Source organism: Cebidichthys violaceus, unplaced genomic scaffold (genome assembly GCF_023349555.1).
Source record: "Cebidichthys violaceus isolate CVI_PGR_0920_01 unplaced genomic scaffold, fCebVio1.0.p SCAF_16, whole genome shotgun sequence".
NCBI classification, from domain to species: domain Eukaryota; kingdom Metazoa; phylum Chordata; class Actinopteri; order Perciformes; family Stichaeidae; genus Cebidichthys; species Cebidichthys violaceus.
Window position 1 is genome coordinate 2,049,900 of NW_027176329.1, and position 26,053 is coordinate 2,075,952.

The 26,053-nt window shown below is 45.1% G+C and overlaps 1 protein-coding gene across 1 annotated transcript in view; it reads left to right on the forward strand.

The window, feature by feature from the left end:
• The window catches only part of si:ch211-186j3.6 (neural-cadherin), a 276,175-nt gene that overhangs the window by 137,014 nt on the left and 113,108 nt on the right, over positions 1–26,053 (forward strand). The window contains exons 16-23 of the mRNA XM_068710718.1: positions 8,658–8,801; positions 15,820–15,940; positions 16,207–16,369; positions 17,637–18,305; positions 20,273–20,464; positions 21,467–21,910; positions 22,096–22,426; positions 23,402–23,495. Of these exons, the coding sequence (XP_068566819.1) occupies positions 8,658–8,801; positions 15,820–15,940; positions 16,207–16,369; positions 17,637–18,305; positions 20,273–20,464; positions 21,467–21,910; positions 22,096–22,426; positions 23,402–23,495 (2,158 nt within the window). The remainder of the gene's footprint in view (positions 1–8,657; positions 8,802–15,819; positions 15,941–16,206; positions 16,370–17,636; positions 18,306–20,272; positions 20,465–21,466; positions 21,911–22,095; positions 22,427–23,401; positions 23,496–26,053) is intronic.

The window sequence follows — 26,053 nt, forward strand, 5'->3', positions numbered from 1 at the left end:
TGAGCTGTTCTTCCGTGAAGCTATGCTACAATGCGACATATAGACTGCATCAAAGCTTGCTTCTAATCTCGATCCCGTACGTCACATGAAGTGCAGGGCGGCGTTCTGACCTTGTGGTTGGTTAGATTGTGTTGGATTAATAAAATAAACCTTAGCTTTTGCGATTTGAGAATTACATTCTATTTCATCCCAATTTCGGACGACTGCGATTAATCACCCCCCAGGTGAAAAATTGCCAGACTTTTATATTACTTATGTGATGTTTTTTTCTGAGATACAATCAGCTGCAGCACTTACGTTCAAACAAGAAGTAATTATATTGGTTACTGAATCCGTAGCTTTCATGTAAAACGTATGATTCCGTTGATATTAGATGTGTAATCCAGTTTATATAATGATGCTGGTTGATGTTCTACTGATTGAAAAAGAGGACAAGCACAAAAAGAGGGAAAGAGCCGTAACAGCTGCTCTGTAGACATCTTTAAAGGCTCTTCATTCAAGGCTAGAACAATCTCCGTTTCCTCTTTCCCCGCATCTGCTCATCTCTCCCTACTGAACGACCAAAGGCCATCTTTCTCTTTCAGTCTCTCTCTCTCTCTCGCTCTCTCTCTCTCTCTCGCTCCATCTCTCCATTTCTCTCTCATTTGCTGCCAGATGAAATGCATACATTCTCCAATAGTAGAATAAAGAGACAGAGAGAAATGAACAGATGTTGTAGACAGATGGGTGGATGAAGAGAGGTGTTGAATAAACAGCAAGACGGCCCAGGATATATTTTTAATAAATGTGACCATAGATTATTAACAGATCCCCTCTCTAGGTTTGTGGCAATGTAAACAGAAGTTAAATATTAAGCAGAGCAGAGACTGAGGGACTGCAGTGAAGCTGTGCGAGTTATTTTATTTAATTTTTTTCTGTGCTATGAATATTGAATGAGGTTTGCATGATGACGGATGGGTGACAGGCAAATTGACCAATTTAACACACACTGTTTTCAATCTCTGATATTACGATTTTCACAGGGAAATCATTTCAGTGTGGTGCGACCGAATATTACTCAAAAAATATGTGAAACACATCTTGAACAGCTGCAGTTTCTAAAACTTTATCTTGAATAAAGCCTCTCTGCTCTGAAACAAACCACAAATACAGACATTTCAATCACATTTTTACAAGCATGGCAACAAAGCAGGGTGGCATGTAGTCTTTTCTCAGTGAAGAATAGGGCAGAATACCAAACCATCCCGCCGATGAAATGTGGGATTTCTTATTTCATCCAAAGATCACCCGTGATGCTCCTTAATAAATCACAGGGTGTTTGTTTGCCCTTCTTATTCAGCTTCCTTTTGTTACAGATGATGGAATTCTGCGCTCCAACCTCTGATCTCCAATTAAGAAATGCTTTTGGCCATTACATGGTCACATTCTTTCCAGGATAGTTGTGACCATTTCTGGAATTGTGCTGCTGCCCACCAGTATCAAGTAGCAGCAAACTAAATTGTGAAAATGATTCATGCTTATATTCTGGCAGTGCTCATCGTTATTACTTCTCAGGCCTTTCAGTAGATCATGGTTTAGGTTGTGTGCGTGCGTGTTTCTATCTGTGTGTCTGTCCACTGCTAATGTTGGTTTAATTTATTTGATCAAATTGATTTATATCAGGGACCATGTACAAAAATAATCTCAAGAAAGAGAGGGGATGCGTTGTACCAGATCTAGCAACTGGCTAATTTCCATCTGCAGTCCCTGGGCAGGTGAAAGGGAACAATACAAAACCTATCATCTCCACTACAAATGGACCAACAACCAATTGATGTCCATAAACACACACACACACACACTTGACCACCTCAGATGCTTAGATGTGATGCTTCACTGCGAGATCGAGTGAGAGCTTGAGATCGACGACCCCCGCTCCAGTCGCCAGCGCTCTGCGCTGCCTTTGGTCACCCCGGTTTGGGTCTGGTGGATTTTCTCAGGGTGCAGGTTTCAACGGAGGCATCTTGCTTCGGCGTACCCCACCTCAACGACGCCCTGGAACATCTACAGTCAGCCTGGAAGCCTCTGTGTGAAGGCGGAGCTGCTGCTGCCTCAGCCCCACTGTTTCAGACTGACTTTTTGGACTGTAGTACCGGCCAAGTGAAGAATCAGATTTAGAGATTTTCTACAGGCTGCGTCTCGAGCCACTGTAGGTTCAGGTTCAGGTCCAAGTGTGGCCCCCCCTTCATGACGTGATGGCAAGATTTTCCGGCCCCTCTCTCAATCCTGTCGATGTTGTCAATAAAGTTGATGTTGGAAATGTAAAACGTTTTTGGATTAAAACAAATGACATCTCTCAAAGAGCATATTCCCCTCCTCCCCCACCATACCGGCTCTCCATGACATCTTGTTGAATTTGTCTTGAACAGAATGTGATGCCTCATGGCTGCCCAGTGTCAAAGCAGACAGTGGGCCGGGTCACTTATGCCAGTAAAAGCATCATGTCAAAGTGGCTCCAGCACACAGGAAATGATTGCGTTCCACCTTCCAGGGGATAGGCTACGAGTGCAACAGGCTGCCATTCGGCTATCCCTGGCCCCCCGGACCTTCAGCAGATGTGTGGACAACCAAGGCAGGAAGGTCTTCTTGTATATGGACGATCTCATCTTCATGGCCAATGCCAGGCTATGTTTAATACACTGCAATTGATTTTGCACATAACCAAGTCAGGGTTCGCCATCAACTGGAGGGAGAGTGGCCCCCTGCCACACCGACAGGTTGAGTATGTGGGGGTTATGCTCGCAGCGAGCAGACTGTGGACCACTCTTTCGGAACACGGACGCACAGCCCTTGCTGCAGGCAGTTGGAAAACTGCGGCAGGGTGCGGATGTGTAGTTGTGGGGTTCATGGCAGATGCCCGGTTGTGTTGCAGGGGCTGCTGCACACGTGGCGCCTGCATAGATGGTTTGCCAGCTTCCGCTTCGATGCCGAAAACCACAAATGGCACTTGGTTGCCATTCCCTCCTCGGTAGAGAATGATCTGCATTACTCGGGTTCCCCCACACCACCTGTTGAAGGGAATGCTGCTGGGACGAGTGCCCTCTTACACTACGGTGGTCACAGATGCGTCCCTGACGGGTTGGATGGCGACCTGCCTGGGGACAGCATTTGGCAAGGTAGAGTTCGGTCCGCTGCCCTGTTGAGGATGGCAGAGAGCCTGTGGTTGTAGGCCTTGTCTCCTGAGAGGTGCAGGCCAAGGAATGCTGGACTGTCTATACAGGTTGTCGATACTGTACAACCGGGATCCACCATTGCCTGTTACATGGCATAGCGGTCAAGGTTCCAATGCTGGTGCGAGGAAAGGAAGCTAGATCCCCCGTCCTGTGCAGCTTGGTCTATTTTCTCCTTTTCGCAGTTTTTGGTGGATAAAGGTCTGTCTCATGCAACCATTGTAAGTGTATGCAGCAGCCACCAAAGGGTGCACCCCAGTCGCTTGCTGCTCCAAGGCGACGGCAGCGCGTGCATATGCAGAGGCCGGAAACTCCCATACTATTGTGACTAAATACACTCATCAAAGTCTGAGAGGAAAGTATGAGGATCGGAGTAAGTGCAGCAGGTCTTGAGACGATTACCTTTCTACCACTCCGCCAGACCAGCCAAACCAAATGTGATCGAAAGCCCTAAGACCGGCCCAGAAAAAGATGCAAGACATCTGGGATAAGATCTAAGCAGCTGGGACTCAAGGTTATTCTTCTACCCATCCTGCTCCTAGCTGATGTTCAGTCTCTGGAAAATGAGATGGATGAAATAAGACTTAGACCTACCCAGCCACGGAGATGGTTGTGCACACATATTTACAGAAGCCTCTTGACATTCATCCTAAAAAATGCACTTTAGTTTTGTAGTGAGACACATTACAAAACAGAATGGTATTTTTATTATAGCTGGTGATTTGAATTAAACTAATCAGATCTGTTTCACCTTGATTCCACCAAACCAGAAAGCACGGATACATGGAGAGGTGAGGGCGCTATCTAGAGACACAAAAGCTGCCTCTCAGACAGGTGACAAGGAAGCATTCAGCATCACCAGAGCAAGACTGAAAGCTGGCATCAAGGAGGCAAAGCGGAGGCGTCGAGAGAGACTGGTAAGAGACAAAAACACCAACAACATTAAAGATATGTGGCATCCATCCAGGGTGTCCACAGGCTCGAAAAGCAGGAGTGCCCCCATCACGTGTGAGGTCACATGGCCAGATACACCGTACCCTTTCTTATGCTCGCTTTCATCTCCTCAACAAAGAGTCAGCTGTCGAGTCCTACCCTCCTCCAGAGGACCGACATCTGTCTGTATCCTCAGATGGGAGAAAAGCCCCGATCGTGCACTAAGAATATGTACCAACCAGATATCCGATGTCAAATATTTTCAACATATCACTGTCGCAGGAGAGCGCTCCCACCTGCTTCAAGACAGCCACCGTCATCCCTGTACCTAAACAGTCAGCATTGTCCAGTCTAAACGACTATCGCCGTGTGGCCTTCAGCCCCATTCTGATGAAGTGCTTTGGGAAACTGGTTCACCAGCACATCCAAAAAACTACCCCAGCCAACCTGGACCCTCACCAGTTTGTACACAGATCCAACATCCACAGAGGATGCTGTCTCCTCTGCTCTCCACTCAGCTTTCACACATTTGGAAAATAACAACTACATCAGAATGTGGTTTGTTGATTTCAGCTCAGCATTCGACTCAATATCCCACTTAAAAAATTAGCACTCTGGGCTCGAGTACCTCACTCAATTCACGCAACTGGTTATTAGACTTCCTCACAAGCAGACTCCAGGCAGTCTGGGGTCTCCACACCTCCTCCACGCTAGTGTTGAACGCCAGGGCCCCCCAGGGCCGTGCGCTCAGCCCCCTCCCGTTCAGAGAGAACAGCCTACTGCTCAACGTCAGGAAAACCAAGGAGCTGATTGTTGATTTTTAAAAAAGGAGGCAAAGACATGTACCCCTGTCTACATGAATGCAGAGGAGGTGGAGCAAGTGAACAACTTAAGTTCCAACCTAACATGTTTATCACACGTCTTCATCCTGGTGAAAAAAAGCTCAAAGGATATTGAAATACAATTGCCGCCAGAGCCAGTTCACTCTGCCGCCATCTGGCAGGAGATAAAGACGTATCAGTTGTCGTACCACCAAACTTCAGAGCAGCTTCTTTACTTTTTTTCAGCCTATGAGACTCATTAATTCATCCTCCTCTGTCCACATATAAAAAAATATATAGCAAAATGGGACTCCAAACTGCATTTCACTGTGCAGCCCTGTTGTACACTGACAATAAAGGAACCTTGTAACCTTGTGTTGACCATAATAGAGCTACGCTCAGACCAAATCCCTCTTTTTGATGGTGTTCTTTCAGGTCAAGGTTATGCATCGGCATGCTTTTCGTCCTCCACTCCATCCTCGGGGCAGGGAAGCAAAGTTACCTGCTTTACCCAGTTTGTGCTTTGGCATGTTATGTTGAACGCATGACCCCATTCAGACATACCGATCAGCTGTTTGTGTGCTTTGGGTATGGTGTGGCCAGTAAATCCCTATCAAAGGAGCGCTTGGCAGGATGGCTTTGTGAGGGCATCTCCCAAGCCTACAGGCAGGCGGGAAGAGCCCATCCCACTGTAGTCCACGCAAAGTGAAGCGTACCGGGGCGGTGCCGGGGGCCTTGTTCGGCGCGGTCGACGCCCCGTCCGTTAAAGCGGTTCTACCACTTGGACGTGTCAGGGTCCGGGGTCTGCGCTCGCTGGAACTTGTGTCGGTTGTGTGAGATCTGCTGTGGGCACTTTTCTAGTTATTTGCCTAATACATGCATACATATTTGTTTTATTGGGATTGATTGAAGCCTACTTTAGAATGTTATTCTGTACATGACAGCTACTTAAAACGTAATGCTTCTGTATATTGCACAATGAAGTTCCAACTGGGAAGCAACTTCACAGAAATAATTACTATTACAGGTTTCATAATTCAAGTAAACGATGCTCCTACCAACATCATTTACACTTTTCTGGTACACTAGCATGCTAAATTTGGGTAAAATCTAACTATATAGTGGGATTCAAATTTCCATAGTGAAACCTTTGCTGCGGTTCTCACCAAGGGATTGCATCCGGTTAACTTGTGCACTCACAGCTGCTGCATAAAGCAGGGCCGCCAGCTCTCATCACGTCTACGCTGCTATGAGGAAGTAGTGATTGAGTGCCTGCCTGCGTTTGATAACTCCTTGTTTACGTGAGGATACTTCAGCTCTATGGTTTGATACCTTTTGTATTTGGAATAGCCTCTTAAGAAAAGATAAAACTCTGATAACTCTGATAACTGGCAATATTTCTCCCTGTATCATGTGTTCTGTTCAAGAACTTAAAGGACCTTGCTCTTTTTATATTTGTACAACAGCCCTTCAATAAGAGCACCTAAGTAAGTATTAGCAGTGCATTTGTACTGAAGATTGTGTCACCTGTTTCTCCAATGCACAAGATATTGGCTACAGTTGCACTCAAAATGATTTAACCCCCATTGCAAATGAGGTTTATTGGCAAAATTTACAAACTTTCAGCTGTTTTCAATAGGGCTGCAACAACAAATTGATAAAATCAATTCAAATCGATTATTAAAAGCGTTGGCAACGAATTTCATTATCGTTTCGTTGCGTCACGCGATTACTACGCCACTCAATAAGTCGCGGAGATGTTTGAGTATTAAAAAAAAAGTTGAGTTGAGCGCGGAGCAGAGCGGAGGCAGAGGAAAGACCATCGGAGACCCGTAACGTGGTTCTGAAACACACGGCGGAGGAAGAGACATCAGTACGACCCAAGTCATCCAAGGTGTGGCAGCATTTCACACCAAATACATCAAAAAAGTGTGTTAACTGCAACTATGCAAAAGCGACATGACACGGGATCACCACGGTGATGATTCAGCACCTAAAACGTAAACATGTTGGAGTCCTTGAGGAGGAGGAGGAGTTCAACGGCAGGTTAGTCACTACAGAATCCTGCTGTTGTTCTGTTTGAAGTGAGGAACGTAGCGTCCCTCCAGTAGCTCTCCTGCTGCTGTTTACTCCTTATCCTGCTTGACGAGCATGACAAGTTAGCGTTAGCTCGTTAATAACAGTGGTAAAGCAGGGGTGGAATACTTTGCGAGACTAAAGACACGTTTTTATTCACTCGCCTTTTCCCCACCGATTCATCGAATAATCGAAAAGATAATCGACAGATTAATCCATTATTTAAATAATCGTTAGTTGCAGCCCTAGTTTTCAATAAACAACTCAAACAAGGACAATTTAAATAGCCCAACACAACTAATGTTACGAGTGGTTTCTCCAAAAATTCAACACAAAATGCCACTTTTAATGACTTCTGCAGTACTTAGTAGAGCACCGTTTTGCTGTTATGGCCTGATGCAAACGTGATGCATAGCCAGACACCAGTTCTGACTGCGTTCCTGAGGAATCTGAGCCCATTCCGTTTGATTGCATATTAGAAATATGGGTAAGTGAAGAGAATTGTCCAAAAAGTTAAAAGAGAAGAGATCATTTTCTTGCACAAGAGGGTTGAATAATTCTCAGTGCAACTGTACATCAAAAGCTCCAAAGTGTAACTGTAAAAGAAAAGAAGAGGAGAGGCAAGATGATATTTGCTGTTTTTAACTTTAACCCATTTACACATACAGATATACTTGCATGCAAAGCACCAAGTTGCACATTAGAGAGAGCAGAATGTTATCAAGTAGACACAGAAATAACCTTGATAATCACTTCTTTCACAGGCAGTTAACAAGCGCTCCTGCTACTTACAAGCTAGTGTGTGTGGGGTTGGGTTGGAGGGTGTGATTTTTACGCACACATGTCTTTGAAAGTGTTAAAACATGCAAGCGCTAATACGTCTACTTATATCCACTTCACGCGTTCATCCTCCATCCCTCCTTACCCCTCCTCTCTCTCTCTCTCTCTCTTTCTCTCTCTCTTCGTCTCATGCAACACCCTGGCATAGTGCGACTGGCTTTGTTACAGCTCCAAGGGCTGCGCTAGTTTGCTACCTCTGCCCTGAACTGTGTACCGTCTCTTCCACCCTGGCGTGAATAATTCATCTCAGTGTTGCAGATTACGCTTGTTTTTGATTCCGATATCAAGGCGAGCTTTGTACGTCGGGTTGCTCAACTACCGAGCCGTACACCGATGCCCCCCCAAGGGTGCTTTGTGCTCCGCTTCAGCCCGCAGTTGAACGCCGGAGGAAAAAGAAGCGGTTGGATTTAATGGTAAAATAGTCAGAAATAGTGGAGACATATGACAGATGTAACATAAAAGTGGCAGACAACGGTGGATGGAAGACAGAAATTGGATGTTATTTTTGTTCCTGTCTGTGTGCTTGAAGAAATGTCATCCATGTGTGTGTGTGTTGGCGTGCATGCTGGTAAGAAGTGGCTAAATTTTCGCTATCCAAAGAGAGAGAGAGAGAGACAGATGTTCATGTTCACGTTGACAGAATAAGAACAAATTCATGTTTATGATTGCCTTTCTTCTCCTTTCTCTCTCTCTCTCTCTCTCTCTCTCTCTCTCTCTCTCTCTCTCTCTCTCTCTCTGTCTCTCTCTCTCCCCCTCTTTCTTATCTTTTTATTTTCAGACACAGCATATGTTCGTGTTTTTATCAGCGATGTGAACGACAACAAGCCAGCGTTTGCACAGGCGTCTTATGAAGTTGATGTGGATGAGGACGCTGACGTAGGCTTCGCCATTCTCACTGTCAGTGCCAACGATGGGGACGAAGGTGGGTGGCATGGATAAAGGAATATGTGTGTGTGTGTGTGTGTGTGTGTGTGTGTGTGTGTGTGTGTGTGTGTGTGTGTGTGAGAGATTCGCGGAATGGCTCGATGTAGATACAGAAAGGAAAGTGTGGGAGTGATGGTGGGGCTGGTACTTCAAATGTTTCTCTGTTCCCTCACTAAAGAGGAACTTTCACTTTTCGCTTCACTGCTTTTGTTTGACCTCTTTTTACTCTGAGGGCAAAGAAAGGTTTACACTACAAAACATGTCATGAAGTCATGACAACCGGAGCGATATGCAGGAGTTTGAATCATCCACTTAAGAAGAACCAATTCAATGCAACCCTTTGCTGCGAGGCAAAGAAAGAATCTCTCAAGCGCTGAAATGTGGACTTTCAACATGTGGATCTTTTGTGTTCCACGTCTTTGGTTAAACATTCCGTACTGTTAAAATGTTGCTCACTGCAGCTGTAGTGCAGGTCCTTGGAATCTTCTGACACTGGCTGGCGTTTTTCATTTTCCAACTGTGTTTAGCTACGGTATCATGAACTGTAATTCGTTCTTTCTTACTTTAAGGGTGCATATGCTATTCCTCTGGTCTAAGGCAGTCCGTTGGCTGTTTCTTAATAGAGCTGGGAACAACAGGCAGTGGCTTTCAACATAGTGTGTCCCCGAAACGCACGGGTGCTGATTTGAGTGGGTGTCACGATTTCAATTCTAAATCTAAAATTGATTGAAATGAGCTTTTGAGTGTGTGAGTATTAATTTGATTTGACTTCAGAGATGACACAGATTAGGTTACCTTCAGCCTGCAGAGGAGGAGACGACAGAGATACAACATTGACAGGTGATTGGACGACCCATCTGTCAATCAAACCGCGGCCAGTTGGGAGAAGAGCAAAAACACCTTTTTTTCATTGAAAAGAGTCCTCAGTGGGATTCTTTTGATTGAACTGATGATATTGCAGCATAACTTCTTTAGGCGCCGCCCTTGTCGACAAACGGTTGCCTCTCTGTGGCGTCGTGCACACCTAAGCCACGCCCCTAGCTAAACATGAATGCTGAGTCCAATATTCACTCTCCTTCTGTCTCCACCTACCCCTAATATTTTGGGCTTTTTTTCAGCAGGTACTTTTGTCTGCCGTTCGTTGCTAGACAGCAGGTGTAGAGTGGGCTCAATCGGGCCCTTTTAGCTGGAAATGACTCTGGGCTTTCTTGAGTGGTGAGACTGAAAATACAGCAGCCTTAATAAAGGCAACCTGTGGAGTTGTCTTGAAAACAATCAGGGTTTCGATTTATAATCAGTGTTACTCACCAAAACACACTGAGTGTATCCTGAAGGTCTCACACACATGTTAAATGCATGTCCTTCCTCTTCAGAACCTTTCTAAAGCCATTCTCTTAGATCTTTTCGATCCAGCATTGTTTACATCCATGGTTACTAGCTAGCAGTGTTCTTCTCCTCCGCATTTGTTGCTGCAATGCTGTATTTGTTAGTCGTCGTCTTTCTACCTGTGTCTGCTTACCATTGATTTCTGTCAGTGATTGTTGCAGCCAGACACTCCCTTGCTCACTTAACTATGAAAGCCCTGAGAGGCAAGTGAGGAACAAAAAACCCAGTTCTGGCTAAAGTCTGATCCAAACACTTTTTCTCTTTACGACATTCCGAGCATTAATGTAGCAGCAAACAACTGTTTGCATGTACAAAACATGGCATAGTAATAATGGCGGTTACTGCCATCTTTGTCACAGAAGCGTAGCATCCACCTTCCACTTCCCTCCTGTTAGCCGCTATAGCTACGGTCAGCTAACGCCATGTTGAGAGCTGTGTAGAGGCAATCCCTCAATCATGCATCGGCTCTGAATTCCTCAGGTCTTCTTTTGGGACGGGTGAAAAAAAGGTTTTGGGAAGATTATCTTTCTAAGATGCTTATTTTATGTATTTTTTATTCCGGAATCCGGTGGTGTAAAACATTTTGACAGGTGAAAGTTTGTTTTGTGTTTTTGTTGATACTCATTTCCGCCCCAAGAGGCTGAAGTGCACCACTGAAGTTCTGAACAGGACTAGTAAAAGCAAGTTTTCCCCAACGGCAGATTAGTACGGAATAAAATACATTTCTATCCAAAAGAAACCACATTACAGTAATGGTACATTTGCTGACAAGCAATATGTACTTTTTGTTTAGAATGCATGAAAAAATGAAAACTCTCATGGATAAAAAAAGTAATATTGAGAACATGGGTTAGTGAAATGTGGAGTATTACGATGACAAACACATCCTGACCAAAACGAAATCACCTCCCAAAACCTTGTGATTCTTACAGATGATACAAAAAGTCATTTTTAAATATGATACTGAAACTTTGTTTTTTTTAAAAAACATTTTTCTCACTTTTTCTTAAATTATAAACACAGGAGAGACCAGATGTATCTCCTATTTCTTTAAAATAAATGTACATATTGAATACTAAAGCACATCCACGATTCTGATGTGAAGTAGGCCACAATATTCAAGCGATGATTCATCAGCAGATGATTCTGTGAAAAAAAATGTATTGCTCTTTTAAAAAGAAAAAAAAAAGTCTGCAAGTGCATCTGATTTAATTTGCATCTGGCATTCCAGCTAAGGGGAAGTAGAAGTGTGAGTGTGAAGCGTGAAGGAAAACATTTCAACTGTAATTTGCTTGGGCTCATTATAAACTGCTTGGACTCATTGCTCATGTTGAAAATTGTATTCAAGGGTCCAAGCTGGGGTTGAACTTGTGATTGTAAAGTGTTTTGTTTTGGACTCATTTTCTACCATTCCGGCGCTTTAGTCAGTGAGCTGCTTCAATAACTGCACCTTAAGCTCAGGCTGAGTTGCCACACATACGTACCGCTCACTATCAGACACTCTGTACCTTTTTAAGTTGGATCAGATGTTCTATCTACCTGTTATGGTTCACCTGTGAAAACTCTATACACTTGTGTAAAACAAGAGAGAGGGATTGAAAGTCCCTGTTGGATTGAAAATGGTGCCTACACTGTGAGCCGTCGTCATCGTTCAAACCAGTTGAGTTTCACCCGGTAAGAGCCTGTGAATGGTGTGAATGGTGTCCATGGTGTCCATGGTGTCCACATGTTTAGTGCTCAGCAGACACTCCCGTTGAATTCTGTCAGCTCTGGTATCGGGTTGGAAAGCCAGAAACGGTCAATACCGGGACTCATAAAGGTCTCATTATCTTTCACTTTCTGTCCAGAATTTGTCAGAATGACCCTCAGAGAAATAATCTTTAAATGTATACTTACCTAACTCTACCCCTGATTGACCTCGCTAAGTGGTGATACTCAGTGCTGAGACCAGCTCATGGGACTTTTACCACAGCTTGTGATTTGTTCATTGTGAAGGCCATCAATTTGTCTTGGAAATACAGGATGCAGGAAAGGAGGAAGAGGAGAGAGAGAGAGAGAGAGAGAGAGAGAGAGAGAGAGAGAGAGAGAGAGAGAGAAGGATGCATTGTGTATGTGAAGATGAAGAGTAACTCTCATATTATCTTGAGTTTTTCATGGTAGAGTGCAGAGGCCTGCTGTGCACCTGTGATGAATAACCCTCGACAGCTGCACGCACGACATGATAGACGCCCGTTTGCTTTCTGTGTTGTGCGAGCGTGAGAAACCTGCTGGAGTCCAGGAAAGGGTTATCACCACCGACTGAGCGAGGTGTGTGTGTGTGTGTGTGTGTGTGTGTGTTTAATTTTTCTGTTTGAGTTGTGCGCACAGAGGGTTACGTTGGGGGAGGATGAGATTAGATTGAAGGAGACTTTTCCTGCTGCCAGCGATGAGGACAATGTTTACTCATCGCACAGCTGATGTAGCCGACGTCTGTGATATATGAATGAATTGCCTGATACCAGCCCATGTATAAACCACTATGTAGAAGCGGGATTTTAAGACGTTGAAATATGACGTGTGGATATTTTCATTAACGTTTAACCGGAAGCCTCTAGTGAATCCAGAGATTAGCAATACCTGCTTTGGAATGAAAATATGGAATCATTTCAGTGAATCATCTCCGTAGATTATCGTAGATCTTTGAGAATTGTCCTTCTGTCATCGGCGCCGGAATAAGGAATTATTTTCAGTGGCAAATTCTCAGCTCCTGTGCGCCTGATAGGAGAGGACAATCAAGACTCACCTTGATGGAGGCAATGGTTTTGTCCAGTAGATGTCCACCCCTGTCACGTGACGGCATGTTCCATTGAACAGCCGTTAAAGGGTTTGCTCAGTCCGTCCTTGCTTTGAATATAAACCACCATACATGCACCACTCAGCCTTCATCTGTGATGACATGTTACAGAAGCGTGCAGTAAACCTCTGGGCCGGTCCTTCAGGAGGCACTGCTCTAAAGGCCATAGCTGTTCAGCACCAGATTGTAAATCAGTAAAAGTAAGCCTCGCATTGTTTATGCAGTCAATCTAAAGTACATGTTTCTAACACCGCATACCTTGGTATTAGTGCATACAGCCACGTTATTTCTGATTTGCAGGTAAAACATTGTTTATTCTCAATGTAAGTGGACATGGTTATTTTCCTAATATTTGTATCACAGAGAAACGTTTAAATATTTATAACCTAAAATTGAATTATCCATATTTGAAAGAAACGTAGAAAATCTTTGCGGTAAACAAACACTCACTAATTGAAAGAATGGGTGCAGACAGTTCCACCGAAGTCCCCTCTTTGATAGGTAGACGTCACTCAAGGATGCAAGTCCATTAAAAAGCACATTTACAGAAATATTCCTTATAAGTAAATTCTCTATTATTATTTTTTTCTTCTCATAATGACCCAAAACATAGGTCCACACTTGGTCGGAGTGATGTGATAGTCCACTGTTGGTAATGGTGGAGTGTACGTGTGTGTGTGTGTGTGTGTGTGTGTGTGTGTGTGTGTGTGTGTGTGTGTTATCCTCCCTGCTCTCTTGTCTGTATAATCCAGCTACAGTAAAGCACAGCACCACTGGAGATGAAAAGAGTTCGGAAATTGGTACAACTGGGAATAAACATGGATTTTTGTGTTTATTTGAACAGTTGTATTTCCCCTTGCGCTGTGTCTTTTGTCCGTTGGGTCTCAGCAGTTTTCTGAATGCTTAAGAGATTGAGAAAACTAGGGGTAAAAAAACAGGGATGTGATTGCATATATCCCCAAATGTCTCATTTAAAATGCCAACAGACAGACGGTACAAAACGCTCTGGATTAGTGCATTCTCCTCTCTCCTTCCTTGACTTTCATCTCACTAATAAGCTGCGGATCTCATCTGGTCTTCAGAGGCTTCTCCTTTTTCCCTTTCATATTACCATCAGGGGTGGTAGATGCACTGGTGATTGAGATGCAGACCTTCGCTTTACCAGTAATTGCATAATTGCATTGAGGGGGAACATTTTGTTGATCAGCATAATGCAGTGGACTACTAAAGTTGCTTTGCACAGCTTTAAAAAAAAAAAAAAAATCAACATTATTAAGCGAGTTGTGAGGAGAGATGGGGGAGCGGGAACTTCAAGGGAATGTGATTTTAAATTGCTTGGAAGAATGGATTATTTATGATCCAATGACAAATGCTACTTACTGTACTCTTACGTTTAAGTATTCTTGTAGTTTGACCGACATTTGGGAGATGATCTGATTGGGTTCTAAGTTTGCATACATACATGTCTCTTCACCACTGATCCAGGCCTGTGTCTTCTGCAGGAAGCCATACAACTGGTGCTCATGTGAATCCCTGAACGCCACGTGTCAATGTAAAAACCATCAAGTTGATTCCTAATGCATAAGTCAACTCCTGCATCGGCGCGTGTACAGGCAATGAAAGACGCTAGATCTTCATCACTTGTAACACAATAGGAGTTCTGATCTTCTTCGATTGTAAATGCAGCTCGGTGTTGTTTAACGAACAGCTATACGGTGATGAAACTATGCAAAATGAAGCTTGTGCACACGTCCTCAAAAGCAGCAGTAAATGCTCTGCATGCTTCTGCACACAGGACCTCGCAGGTACCCACTGTGAACGCCCATCCACAACTAACGCAGCTGTACTTCTCATAGCCATCAAATGCACCATGTTCTACTCATTAATAATACATATTAATAATTACAATACTGATATTAATCATATGGTTTGAACCTTCCCCGTGTCAAAAAGGAAAAGCACCACTGAATGTGTGCTGTGTTTATTTCTGTTTGTATTAGGGAGACACTAGTAATGCATTATTGCCAATATAGTTGTTGTTTTTTTTGTCTCTGTTATTTTCTTTTCCACCTAGAAGATATGTGAACTTTTGATTCAGTACTCTCCTCAAGTGTCTCTTGCTTTGAATCAATCATACTACCTCGAAACACAATTTAAATATGCCATTTTTAACAGATTTTTGATCGCTAAAAAGGCAGAATTACATTCCTTTACGTCGCCTCACAGCAAGAGGGGCTCAGGTTCGATTCCCGGGCTGGACGTGTGGAGTTTGCATATTTCCCCCGTGTCAACGCGGGTTCCCTCCGGGTTCTCCGGCTCCCTCCCACAGTCCAAAGACGTGTAGCTTAGGTCATTGATGACCCTAAATTGCCCTTAGGTGTGGATGTGAGCGTGAATGGTTGTCTGTCCAGGGTGCAACCCTGCCTTCTCCCAATGTCATGTTTCATGAAGATGCAACAGGTTCACCATTGTGAGGGCCGATGCTGCTTGTTGTTTAAAGACTCGAAACAATCCGATCCCACCAAACACTCAATGTCTGATTCCACCAGCTAAAGCGGGCTGATGCTATCTATCTCAGTTAGGGGAGACAGATTTGTGGATTGGCAACAGACAGCGATGGGCTGGATGGGGACTTCCAATCCACCAAAGCCCTTTCATGATACAAATAGAACAGATAAGCTCCTGGCCTATTTCTTTCCACCCAACAAGTGCACACAAATCATACTCTGCTTGTCAGTAACTAAAGTTAATTTATACGTCGTTCGTCTTTTAACCTTCATCTTCTCCGCTTCTGCAGGTGGAAACGCTAAGCTGCGCTACCAGATCACATCGGGGAACACGGGAGGGGTGTTTGATGTGGAACCAGAGGTGGGCACTATCTTTATCGCCCAGCCTCTCGACTACGAACAGAACAAAAGGTAGGAACGCACCCCGGGGAAGGATCCTTTGAGACGCTAACGTTTACTTCAAAACGTAAATGCTTGTCAAATGATTTTCACTCAAATGTATTGTTGTGTTCTCCCTCTTGTATTACTTGTTTATTTCTTAGTCTGTCACTATACATGCTACTGCTTTAAACTGAACTTCTTATACAGTCATACCCCAGCATTTTAATTGTTCAAGAACTTTTCTAGCAAGTCTATTTTTGTGAAAACCCCACGACAACGTGTAAACTTTTGCCCAGGTACAAGCTTCATGTCCTGGCTTCAGATGGGAAGTGGGAGGATTACGCAACAGTGTCGGTGAACGTGGTCAACAAGAACGACGAGGCTCCGGTGTTCACCGTTAACGAGTACTACGGCAGCGTAACGGAGGAGCTGGATGGCTCTCCGGTGTTTGTGTTACAGGTACAGTCCCACCCTTATCCCGCCGTACGATAGAGCCTGCGAGAGCTTTTGCAATCGCCTGTTTACTTGGCGTGATGTCTGTGGTACCACAAGCCACTGACCGGTCACTTAAGCATTCATCTAACCTGTCTCCTTGGTCAAAGAGAACGCAAGCGATCGATTATCAGTTTTCCTTAGTCTTGTAAAACTGGGCCGAGCTAGTTGTGCACCGCATTACAAGCTTCAGCCTCAGCCGTTTAGAACGGCATCATGCATGCATTGCCAGTCTGCTTCTGTCTGAAATCAAGGGCGCATTGTTTAAAATAGTCCAAAAAACCTTGAGTGTCAAATCTTCATGAAATGGAAAGTTTGACAGGCACAGCGACGGTAACAAAGAGTTAGGGGCTAGACTAAACCCTACACACCCCCTATAATACATTGAGATGCTCTATGTGTGTTAGAACATCAGCCTCACTTGCAGAAGTCACTTTTTTTCACAGACTTTTTGTAGCTCGTGTTAATGGTCACACTTACAAACATCTATTTTATGTTCGTTCTACGCCAATAACTCACTTTGAAGATGACCTCACTATTGTCATCATTTCCAGGTAGGATGAAGATGTGATGGGTTGCATGTGGGGTGTGTGCGTGAGTCACTGTGCACTTTTTTTTGTCCGTCAGTGGCTAACTTTGCGCGGTGGTTGGACGGCGTGTTTGGCATTGAGCCGATGGCTGCACACACCGCTGCCTACTCTTGATTTTGAATGAACGACGCGTTGCCACCCATTGGTGTCTAGACGGGCTGTTAGCCAACCCTTCTGAGTGAGCCTTTCTAGTTAACCACCTCTCTATTACGTGAGTAAAACGCACCGTTTTTAACCCCTTTAAAGTGATTCTTAGTAAGCCCGGTGCTCTCTCCCCTCTCTTAAGAGCATATGTCTTACTGTTTTAAAAGAACACAAGTTAATTTTGGCTCTACATCACTCCGCAATTACCGCGTTGAATTGAAACATCTTTGGCCTGCCCAGGGTGTAATTGCTGCCGATGTGTTGAGAATGAGTGAGAAGGAGCAGACAGAAGAAGAGAGGCAGGAGAGGTGGGGGTCGGGGATGAGGAGGATGGATCTCTGCCAGCCTTTCAGAGAGTTCATACCTGCACAGAGCAGCTGTGAAGTGCCTCCAGTCAAGATATCAAGTCAGCAGCATTTCAATAATTAAATAGTGTAAAAAAACAAAACACGATTACGCTGTCATCACCCTCTGTCTCGCTGTGCCTTTTGATGTCGTAGGTGACGGCGTCTGACCCGGATAAGGATGCTGACCAGGAGGCCCTGCGTTACTCCCTCCACGGCCAGGGTGCCGAGAGTGAATTCATAATTGATGAGGTCACGGGCAAGATCTACGCCCAGCGGACCCTGGACCGCGAGGAGCGGGCCGTGTGGCGTTTCGTCGTCTTGGCCACGGACGAGGGAGGCGAAGGTCTGACGGGCTTCACCGACATCATCATCAATGTGTGGGACATCAATGACAACGCGCCCGTCTTCACCTGTGCCCCCAGCTGCCACGGAGACGTGGCAGAGAACTCGGTAGTGGGGACGTCCGTGATGGAGATGACAGCCACCGACCTGGACGACTCGGCTGTGGGGCAGAACGCCGTGCTCTCGTACAGAATCATGGGCAGTTTAGACGCCTCTAACGTCGAGGTGGGAGGAGTGCCCACCTTCTCGGAAATGTTCACTATCAACCCCACCACGGGGACCATCACTGTGGCCATGGGTGGTCTGGACAGGGAGCAGGTCGAGTCCTACCTCCTGGTTGTGGAGGCCAGAGATGGGGGAGGGATGACAGGAACTGGAACCGCTACCATACAAATTAAGGATGTAAACGATCACGCTCCAAGATTCACTGACCACTCCTGCCTGGCAAGGATCTCAGAGAATGCAGAGCCCAATGCAGAGGTAGGTCAGGAGCTTCCCAGTTCATGAGGCACCGTTTTTATTAGCCTATTTTAAAAAGCTATGACAAACATATTCTCTCTGCAAACGTAAACGTAGCATTTGTTGATGAATGATGGTATACTTCATCATCCAATGTATGACAAAAAGACAATACACAAACTTGTCTCAAACTTGGGAGAGCTTCCTGTCAGTTTGGACGTTTGAGGGTGTTTTATCGTTGGTTTTGAATGTAGCATATGTGATTTCTTAGATACAATGGCAGCAGCTGACATATTAAATCAATACTGAGGGTCTGAGGGCATCCATTTAAATATAATGTTTTCCAAAAAATAAGTGCGTGGAGCTGCCGCGGGGCTTCAAGAGAACGTTCCGCATCAGCTGCAGCCATCTTGGTTGTTTTCAACGACTCCCCTCTTTATGGTCTTTGTCTCAAACACGCCCCCGTATTAGACGAATGGCTGGGGTTGGCCTGGCAGATCTCAAGTTGTTGTAGACCTGTCCATAGCGCAGAGGGACCACCGCAGCAGTCAGAGCAAACAAGAGCTTGCAGATTTGTCGGGTTCCCAGGGACAGCTGTGGTATTGAACCAAAAACACACTGTTGACCTGGAACTGTAAACAAATAGGCAGCACGAAGCAGAAGAAAACCCGCTTTTGTGATTATGTGATCAGCGAGCCACGGTGATTCAAGTGACGGGTCGCCATCTTTCAGTCAAGTATCCAGTTTTTATAATGCATCCATGGTCAAACTGCTCAGCTCTCCTCGCTCCAGCAATTCAGCAAATCAACGGTTATGAGGACGTTTTACTGGGGAAATGAAGTTAAGAGTTTCTCACTGCGGCGCTGACCTGTAACGGAGATGTTGTGGCAGAGCTCAGAACTACAAAAGTGTCCAACACCTTGTTGGTGTCAGTGATCGTTGTTATGGAAACATGGCTCTTGGTTCTGAGTTTGCTGTGGAGAAGGGTGTCTGGCAGTTTAGGTAAATGGACTGTACAGCACGTTTCTAGTCTTCCGCCCACTCAAAGTGCTCTAACATTACATGTCATCATTCACCCATTCATACACTGATGATAGGGGCTACCTGCCCATCAGGACTCTAACGAACGTTCGTACACCGGAGGCACGGGAGAAATTTGGGGTTAAGCGTCTCACCCAAGGACACATTGGCATGGACTAGTGGAGCCGGGGATTGAACGGCCGATCCTCTGATTGAAGGACGACCCTGCTCTACCGCTGAGCCACAGTCGCCCCAGGCTATTATAATACGTCGGCCTTTATTGTTGTGAAACTGTCTGACTTGTGCCTGGCTTCGCCATGTGCTCTGAGACAAAGAGACTGGGCCTGCCGATTTTGCAGGCAAGGCCCGTCCTGATTTGGGTAGATAGCAGTCAAACCCCCACCAGAAAGAAGTTCCCTCGAGGTGTGGGTCAAGGCCCGCAGACACCCCAGGTCCCCTGTGGACCTGTGGTTTCCACAAAACCGTCTTTCTCCCCCAAAAGTCCTCAGTTCACAAGTAAGGAGGCAAACCCAACGTTGCTGTTTTTATAAGAAACCTAGGTCAGCTGGACGAATAGAGACGGTTTGTTCTGCTTGCTTCAGACTAATCTGATCCACAGATGAATTTAAAATATCTTTGTGAATCCCGCTAATAAGCTGTGAATATTGGACTTTTCATTCATCAGGTAACCAGTCAATTCTCCAGTGGGATACGCATGTTGCTCTATGTCTGCTGGTTGGATAACAAAGCCATTGTTTTTAGCATGTTAGTTATAACAACTCGATAGCTGGTGGTATCTCAAGACTGTCTTTTTACCCCCTAATGGTAAGAATATTTAAAGAAGTGTGTGACAAGCACATTGTTGTTTGAAATCTGGCTATTGTCAAAAATGCACCAGCACATTAGAGATATCAATCAATAATCCCAAATGAGATACTTACTCACATGATGGCGTTGCTTGTTCTCAGGTCCTGGAGCTCACTGCAGAAGACAGAGACACTGGAGAAAATGCCCAGCTGACCTTTAGTGTTGTGGCTGGAGACCAAGAGCAGAAGTTCTATATGGTCAGTCACAAGCAGGAGCAGCGCGGCACCCTGAGGCTGAAGAAACGTCTGGACTACGAGCGACACAGCGAGCAGCGGTTCAACCTCACACTGAAGGTATGTGGAAGCTTGAAGGTTATTTTGATTCAGCTTTTCTCTAATTCATGGAGTTTAATTTGACTTTCATGGAAGGAGCCTTCACTGACGGGTGTTTAGCATGTGTGAAGGGCACATCAGAGAGAAGCCAGATGATGAACAGCGCTGTGGTACCTGATGTTCAGGTGCTGACGATATGGAAGAGATTTTAGTCTGCGAGTTTGAAGTTTGGATGCATTCACATGTAGTGTGTTCCTGGAAAGTTCCTGGGGAAACAATGAAACACAGTTTTGGGAAATTTCATGGACATTGATCTCAAAGTTTTTTCTATAGTGAGCATAAATCTCGCAAATCAGCTGCCGCCGCCGTCAACAGCTGCAACAAAGACTTTCTAGGTGAAGAGAAGTATAAAGTCAGTCACAGAAGACACAGGAGGCGTCGTATGTCAGCTACAGACGAGAACATTAAAGCTCCACAAGACAACCTTTCTTATGGGTGGCAGTAAGAGGTAGCTGTTGGAAAATAAGCAGAACTCCTATAGGGTGATACAATAAAATAAGGCACACTCGTAGATGTATGGATGGTGTGATATCGCTTCTTATCCACATAATAAGAAACGTTTCCTAACATGAGGGTGATCACTACTGTTTATGCACAAAATCATGAACATGTTCGGACAAAAATTGCAATTTATTACAAACATTCTGAGAGCGCAGACCTCGAGCAACGTCAATGAAAGTGAAAAGAGTTTCACCAAAATGTCTTCTTCATTGGCCTATGCTACACGCTTTCACCAAGTCTCATAGAATTATTATTAATCTGTCGATTGTTTTTCAGTAATCCTTCTGACTAATAGACAAACAAACCAAAAGCATGACCTCCTTGGCGGAGGTAGTTAATGTAGGAATCCTTGGAAACGTTGCAGACCAGCCTGATAATATTTGTCTGATAATATTTGTTGTTTGTACAGTTTAATCTTGCCTGTTGTATGACATGCGAGACTAAATGAGGTTCCTGTTCCAGGTTGAGGACCTGGACTTCTCCAGCCTCCTGCACTGTGTGGTGGAGGTGGAGGACTATAACGACCATGCTCCCGTCTTCATTCCACACCTCCTGGCTCTTGCCCCGCTACCCGAGGACATCAACGTGGGAACCAGCGTGGCGCGTTTGGTGGCCAGCGACTCTGATTCAGGCCAGAACCGCGACATCACCTATAGCCTATCGGAGGACTCCGATCCCGACGGGCTGTTCGCCATCGACCAGTCCGGTGTACTCTCCGTGGCCCGGCCTCTGGATCGGGAGAGGATAGCGCAGCATTACCTGGTCGTCATTGCAACCGATCATGGGGTTCCACCTCTAACAGGCAGCGCCACAGTCCAGCTGCCGCTGCTGGATGTAAATGATAACGGACCAGAGTTTGAGGCAGCATATTCCCCAATAGTCTTTGAGAACGTGGCCGGACCACAGGTACGTAGGTCTGACTGGGTTTGATCTCAAGTAAACATGCAGCGTTCTGATATAACGCTTTGATTTGGCGAAAAGAAGAAAGTTAGGAGGATGCAAAGGAGAATTGTTTTACACTGGTGGTATGGATGAAATAATAACTTGAAACTTAACGAGCACGACCCCTCATGCTCTCCCTTCTCGTTTAGGTAGTAAGCTTGAACCAAACATCGACCCTCCTCCGAGCTGTGGACCGGGACTCTCCAGAGAATGGGCCGCCCTTCCACTTCACCGTCCCCTCCGAGCATCGCCACAGCAACGACTTCTACCTCCAGGACAACCTCAACGGGACGGCGACGCTCACGGCTCTGAGGACGTTTGACCGCGAGCGGCAGAAAGAGTTCCTCATCCCCGTTGTTATGAGCGACAGCGGCCATCCGGCCAAAACGGTGACCACCACCCTGACGGTGACCATCGGCGACCAAAACGATCACGCACATGTGGCGGGGGAGAAGAAGATTTTCATCAATAGTCACAGAGGTGAGGGTTCATCTGAAGCGATGAAGCTCTGGACTGTATCTCACTGGTCTTCATCCACTTTTTATAGCACATTTTTAGCTTTGCTGTCAGCGATAGTTTTCAGTGTCTGCAGGTGAAACTGATACCGCCAGCAGATTCATTCTCAGCCAGTGTGCACACAGGCACACATCACTTTTATGGTGTTATTCACCTCTGCCTCAATCCACCCGCTGTCACCACATAATCAGTGTCTGCATGATCCCTGTTCAGTCAGAACGGCTCCCATGGTGATATTCTAAGGGTCACAAGGGAGAGCCATTGCTGACTTTGACATGCAAATAATCACAGCTATGTTTATTCTTCTTGAGCCAATCTCAAGGGCAATACTTCCAATGTATCCAGAGGATTTTGGTGCGCCGGCCGTTTTTTCTCATCAAAAGCTTTTGTTTATATTCGTACTCCTAAATTTATGGGAAAAAAATAGCACATTATCAGATTTTGCCATTGCAAGAAAGCAATGTGTTTCAATGAAGTCTTAACTTTTTCCTTAGTTTCTGTCAACAGAGAACAATAGGCTAAAATTCAGCATGTCAAGGTCTGCCTTTGCATTTTCAAGGGTACCCTCAGAACAATTCCCACATGGTTCAGAGAGAGGAGCTGGAGGAGAGAGCGGGAGCAGCAACTGTTCGTCCTACAGGATTATAATCGTAGTGCATTCAAACAGCCTTTACTGTTATGCGTTCCTCTCTTCTGAAAGATAATTGTGAATGAAGCCTGAGACATACGTTCTGGGCTCCGTATATTTATTTGTGTGTGTGTGTGTGTGTGTGTGTGTGTGTGTGTGTGTGTGTGTGTGTGTGTGTGTGTGTGTGTGTGTGTGTGTGTGTGTGTGAGAATAAATGGAAAGCCAGTGCAGAGTGATGTATTTGATCTAAGAACGAGGTGATGGTGATTTTAAAAAGTGAACTGATGAACTGCCGTGTTTTCTGTTATCAGGCCGTATGCCGACGACGGTGCTCGGAAAGGTCTTCTCTCCTGACCCGGATGACTGGGACAACAAGACGTTCGTGTTTGAAGGACACGTGCCGAGGTAAATATCGTGACTCTTCATGAACCGTTCATTCTGGATTTGTCATGTTTTAGGCCTATGACAGGAAAGAGAAAGCTGCACTGTGCAAGATTTGTTAATGCAATTGCAGCAGTTCTATCAACCTAAACCACAGACTGTATCAGTATCTTCTAATCAACAGCACGACACAATAAGTGACAATGAAACCTCAAACACAGTGACGCAAGTCTCTAAAATACTCCACCGTTGACCATGATTCCTCCGCTCACGATTTGATGGGAAAGGCACCATTCCCGTTTCAGATATGTAGCTTCAGGGCGTCTGTTGAGAAGTGATAGATGACGGACCTGTCCTGCGTGGGACGATGCACACTTTGTCATGAGAACATTAATAGGGATCGCTGTGGGAACACGTCGCTTTCTTGCCCTGACTCCTGTTACGTTTCCCTGCTAATCTTGCAGCCCTCTGTCTACATAATAGGTTTAGTAGTTGTGATATAATGCAGAGCGACAACAACCCTGACTGAAATGTCTCTCAGGAAGACAGTGGCCAGATGTTTTCTTGCACTGTGATCCACTCTGGAGACTCGCGTACTGAAGAAGTCCCTCACACTTTGCAGAATTCAAACGGCTGCGTCTTGCTGCTATTCACAGACTTTTTTTTGCTGCTGGCTCCCAATGCCTTTTCTTTGCATTCGTCACTAACTAGTTGACGAATGGAAGAAAAGGCCTTCTTGTACAGGCCTACTGTCTTGTTGACAGTGTAGTCAGTAATCACCCACCAAAGCTGCGTCCCTGATGTGTTGATTAAGCTACAACTTCCTCATTAAATCAGCAAGATAATTCTGCCGTGTCAATTATTTTCCACCGTTTTTACCACCCGTTTCCTCCCTCGTCCCACCATCGTGTCCAACGGTCCTCCGCAGGTTGCTTCCTAATTGTTCCCTGTTCTAGGCTGTGGAGGCTCTGGCTCTGTAAAAAAAACAGCCCACCTCGAGACGTTCCTCTGCCACTATGAGCAGTTCACATACAGTGACACTTCATCACCCCTCTTAAGTCTCCAGTCCAAACTGAGCTGAACTCCTAACGATTCCCCCTTCTCCCTCTCGACGTGGAAGTGCAGCCTTTGTGGAGGCCCGGGCGCACTGTGAGGCGTTAACATTTCATGACGGCGCTCGTCTCTTGGTGTTTCGGGCCAGTCGAGTTCAGAGCACATTGAGTTTTCACTGCTGTACTGGCTTTTCACAGAGTGGGTCACAGCTCATTCTGTTCTACTTCATACATTTTCATGTCAGTGCATCGAATCAAACACGATTGCTGTTGTTCACTGCGAGTGCGTGCTTCAGCTGTTCTCATATCAAGCGGCTGTTTTGTAGTTGTAGTTAAACAAACAGCACGGAAAGGATATTATATTAGTGTTATAATGAAGCGTATCAACGCATCTCGCAGAATAGTTCCACTGCTCCTGTCCTACTCTGTCTGTAAAAGAAGTGGCCAATAATGTAAAAGGTAGTTTGCATAAATGTCAATAGAAGCAGGCTTCAGCAAATTGGGAAGTACCAAGTGGGAAAGTATTGGCAGTGTTAATAGAGAAGTAAAACTTGTCTTTCAGTGGAACCTGAAATGAAGTGCTATACATTAGACATAATTTACCCACCGCAGCATATGCTGTAAAATGAGTTAATGGGGCCCTGTAAGTGGTTTATTATTTGATTTGCCAAGGTTCTGCCTTGGATCTCCTCTATAATCCAACTCGAATGAGCTCATTTTCTGTTCAACGGCAGCATGGAGACGAGGACCAAGTGAAATTGCTTCCTTGCATGTCTTTGTGCCTATTAGTCAGTCTCATTTTTCCCTGTGTCGTCCTCTCTCACTTTCAATTATTGTCCCAGGGGGCATTGCTTCACAGCAGAAAACAGAGTAAACACATGGCTGAGGGGGATGACAGAGTATTTCTGCCGGTCTGTCTTCATCTTGGACAGTTGGAACGCATCCTGAAGACAACCGAACCAGGGAAGGGTGTTGGGACTTTCACAGAATATCACATAACTTTAACGCTACTGCTTCACTCTTTTATACATATCTTTATAAAATCCCTGCCGGCCCTCACACACCGACACATTGATGTGACTATCCTATTATGAATGTTGGCATTAGATGTTAATCTTGAGGAGTGGAAACGTCCGATATTGATGCAATTCCTAGTGATACTTTGCTGGTATTATATAATTAGTGCCCGAGCATCGACCAGCAGTCATCAAGGACTTTATTGAAACTGAAGGAATTAATGTTATTCTCTCAAATTGATTGCCTTTTTGGGGGGGCTTAAGATGCTCAAAAAGTTGTGCAACTTGTCAGGATTAAAGAGGAAGTCGGCCATTTTTTATTTAAGGCCATTTCTAGCCTCTAACTCCTCCTACAGATTTGATCGGATCGACTTACATTTGGTCATTACAAAGGTAGTCAAATGTTTACGCTTTCATACAACGTTGTTTCTGTGCTGCCAAAAAAAGCGCATTTTGCCATAAAACGGTAAGTGGTTGTTCCAAATGTACCAAGCATTATAAAGGGTCCAGTCCT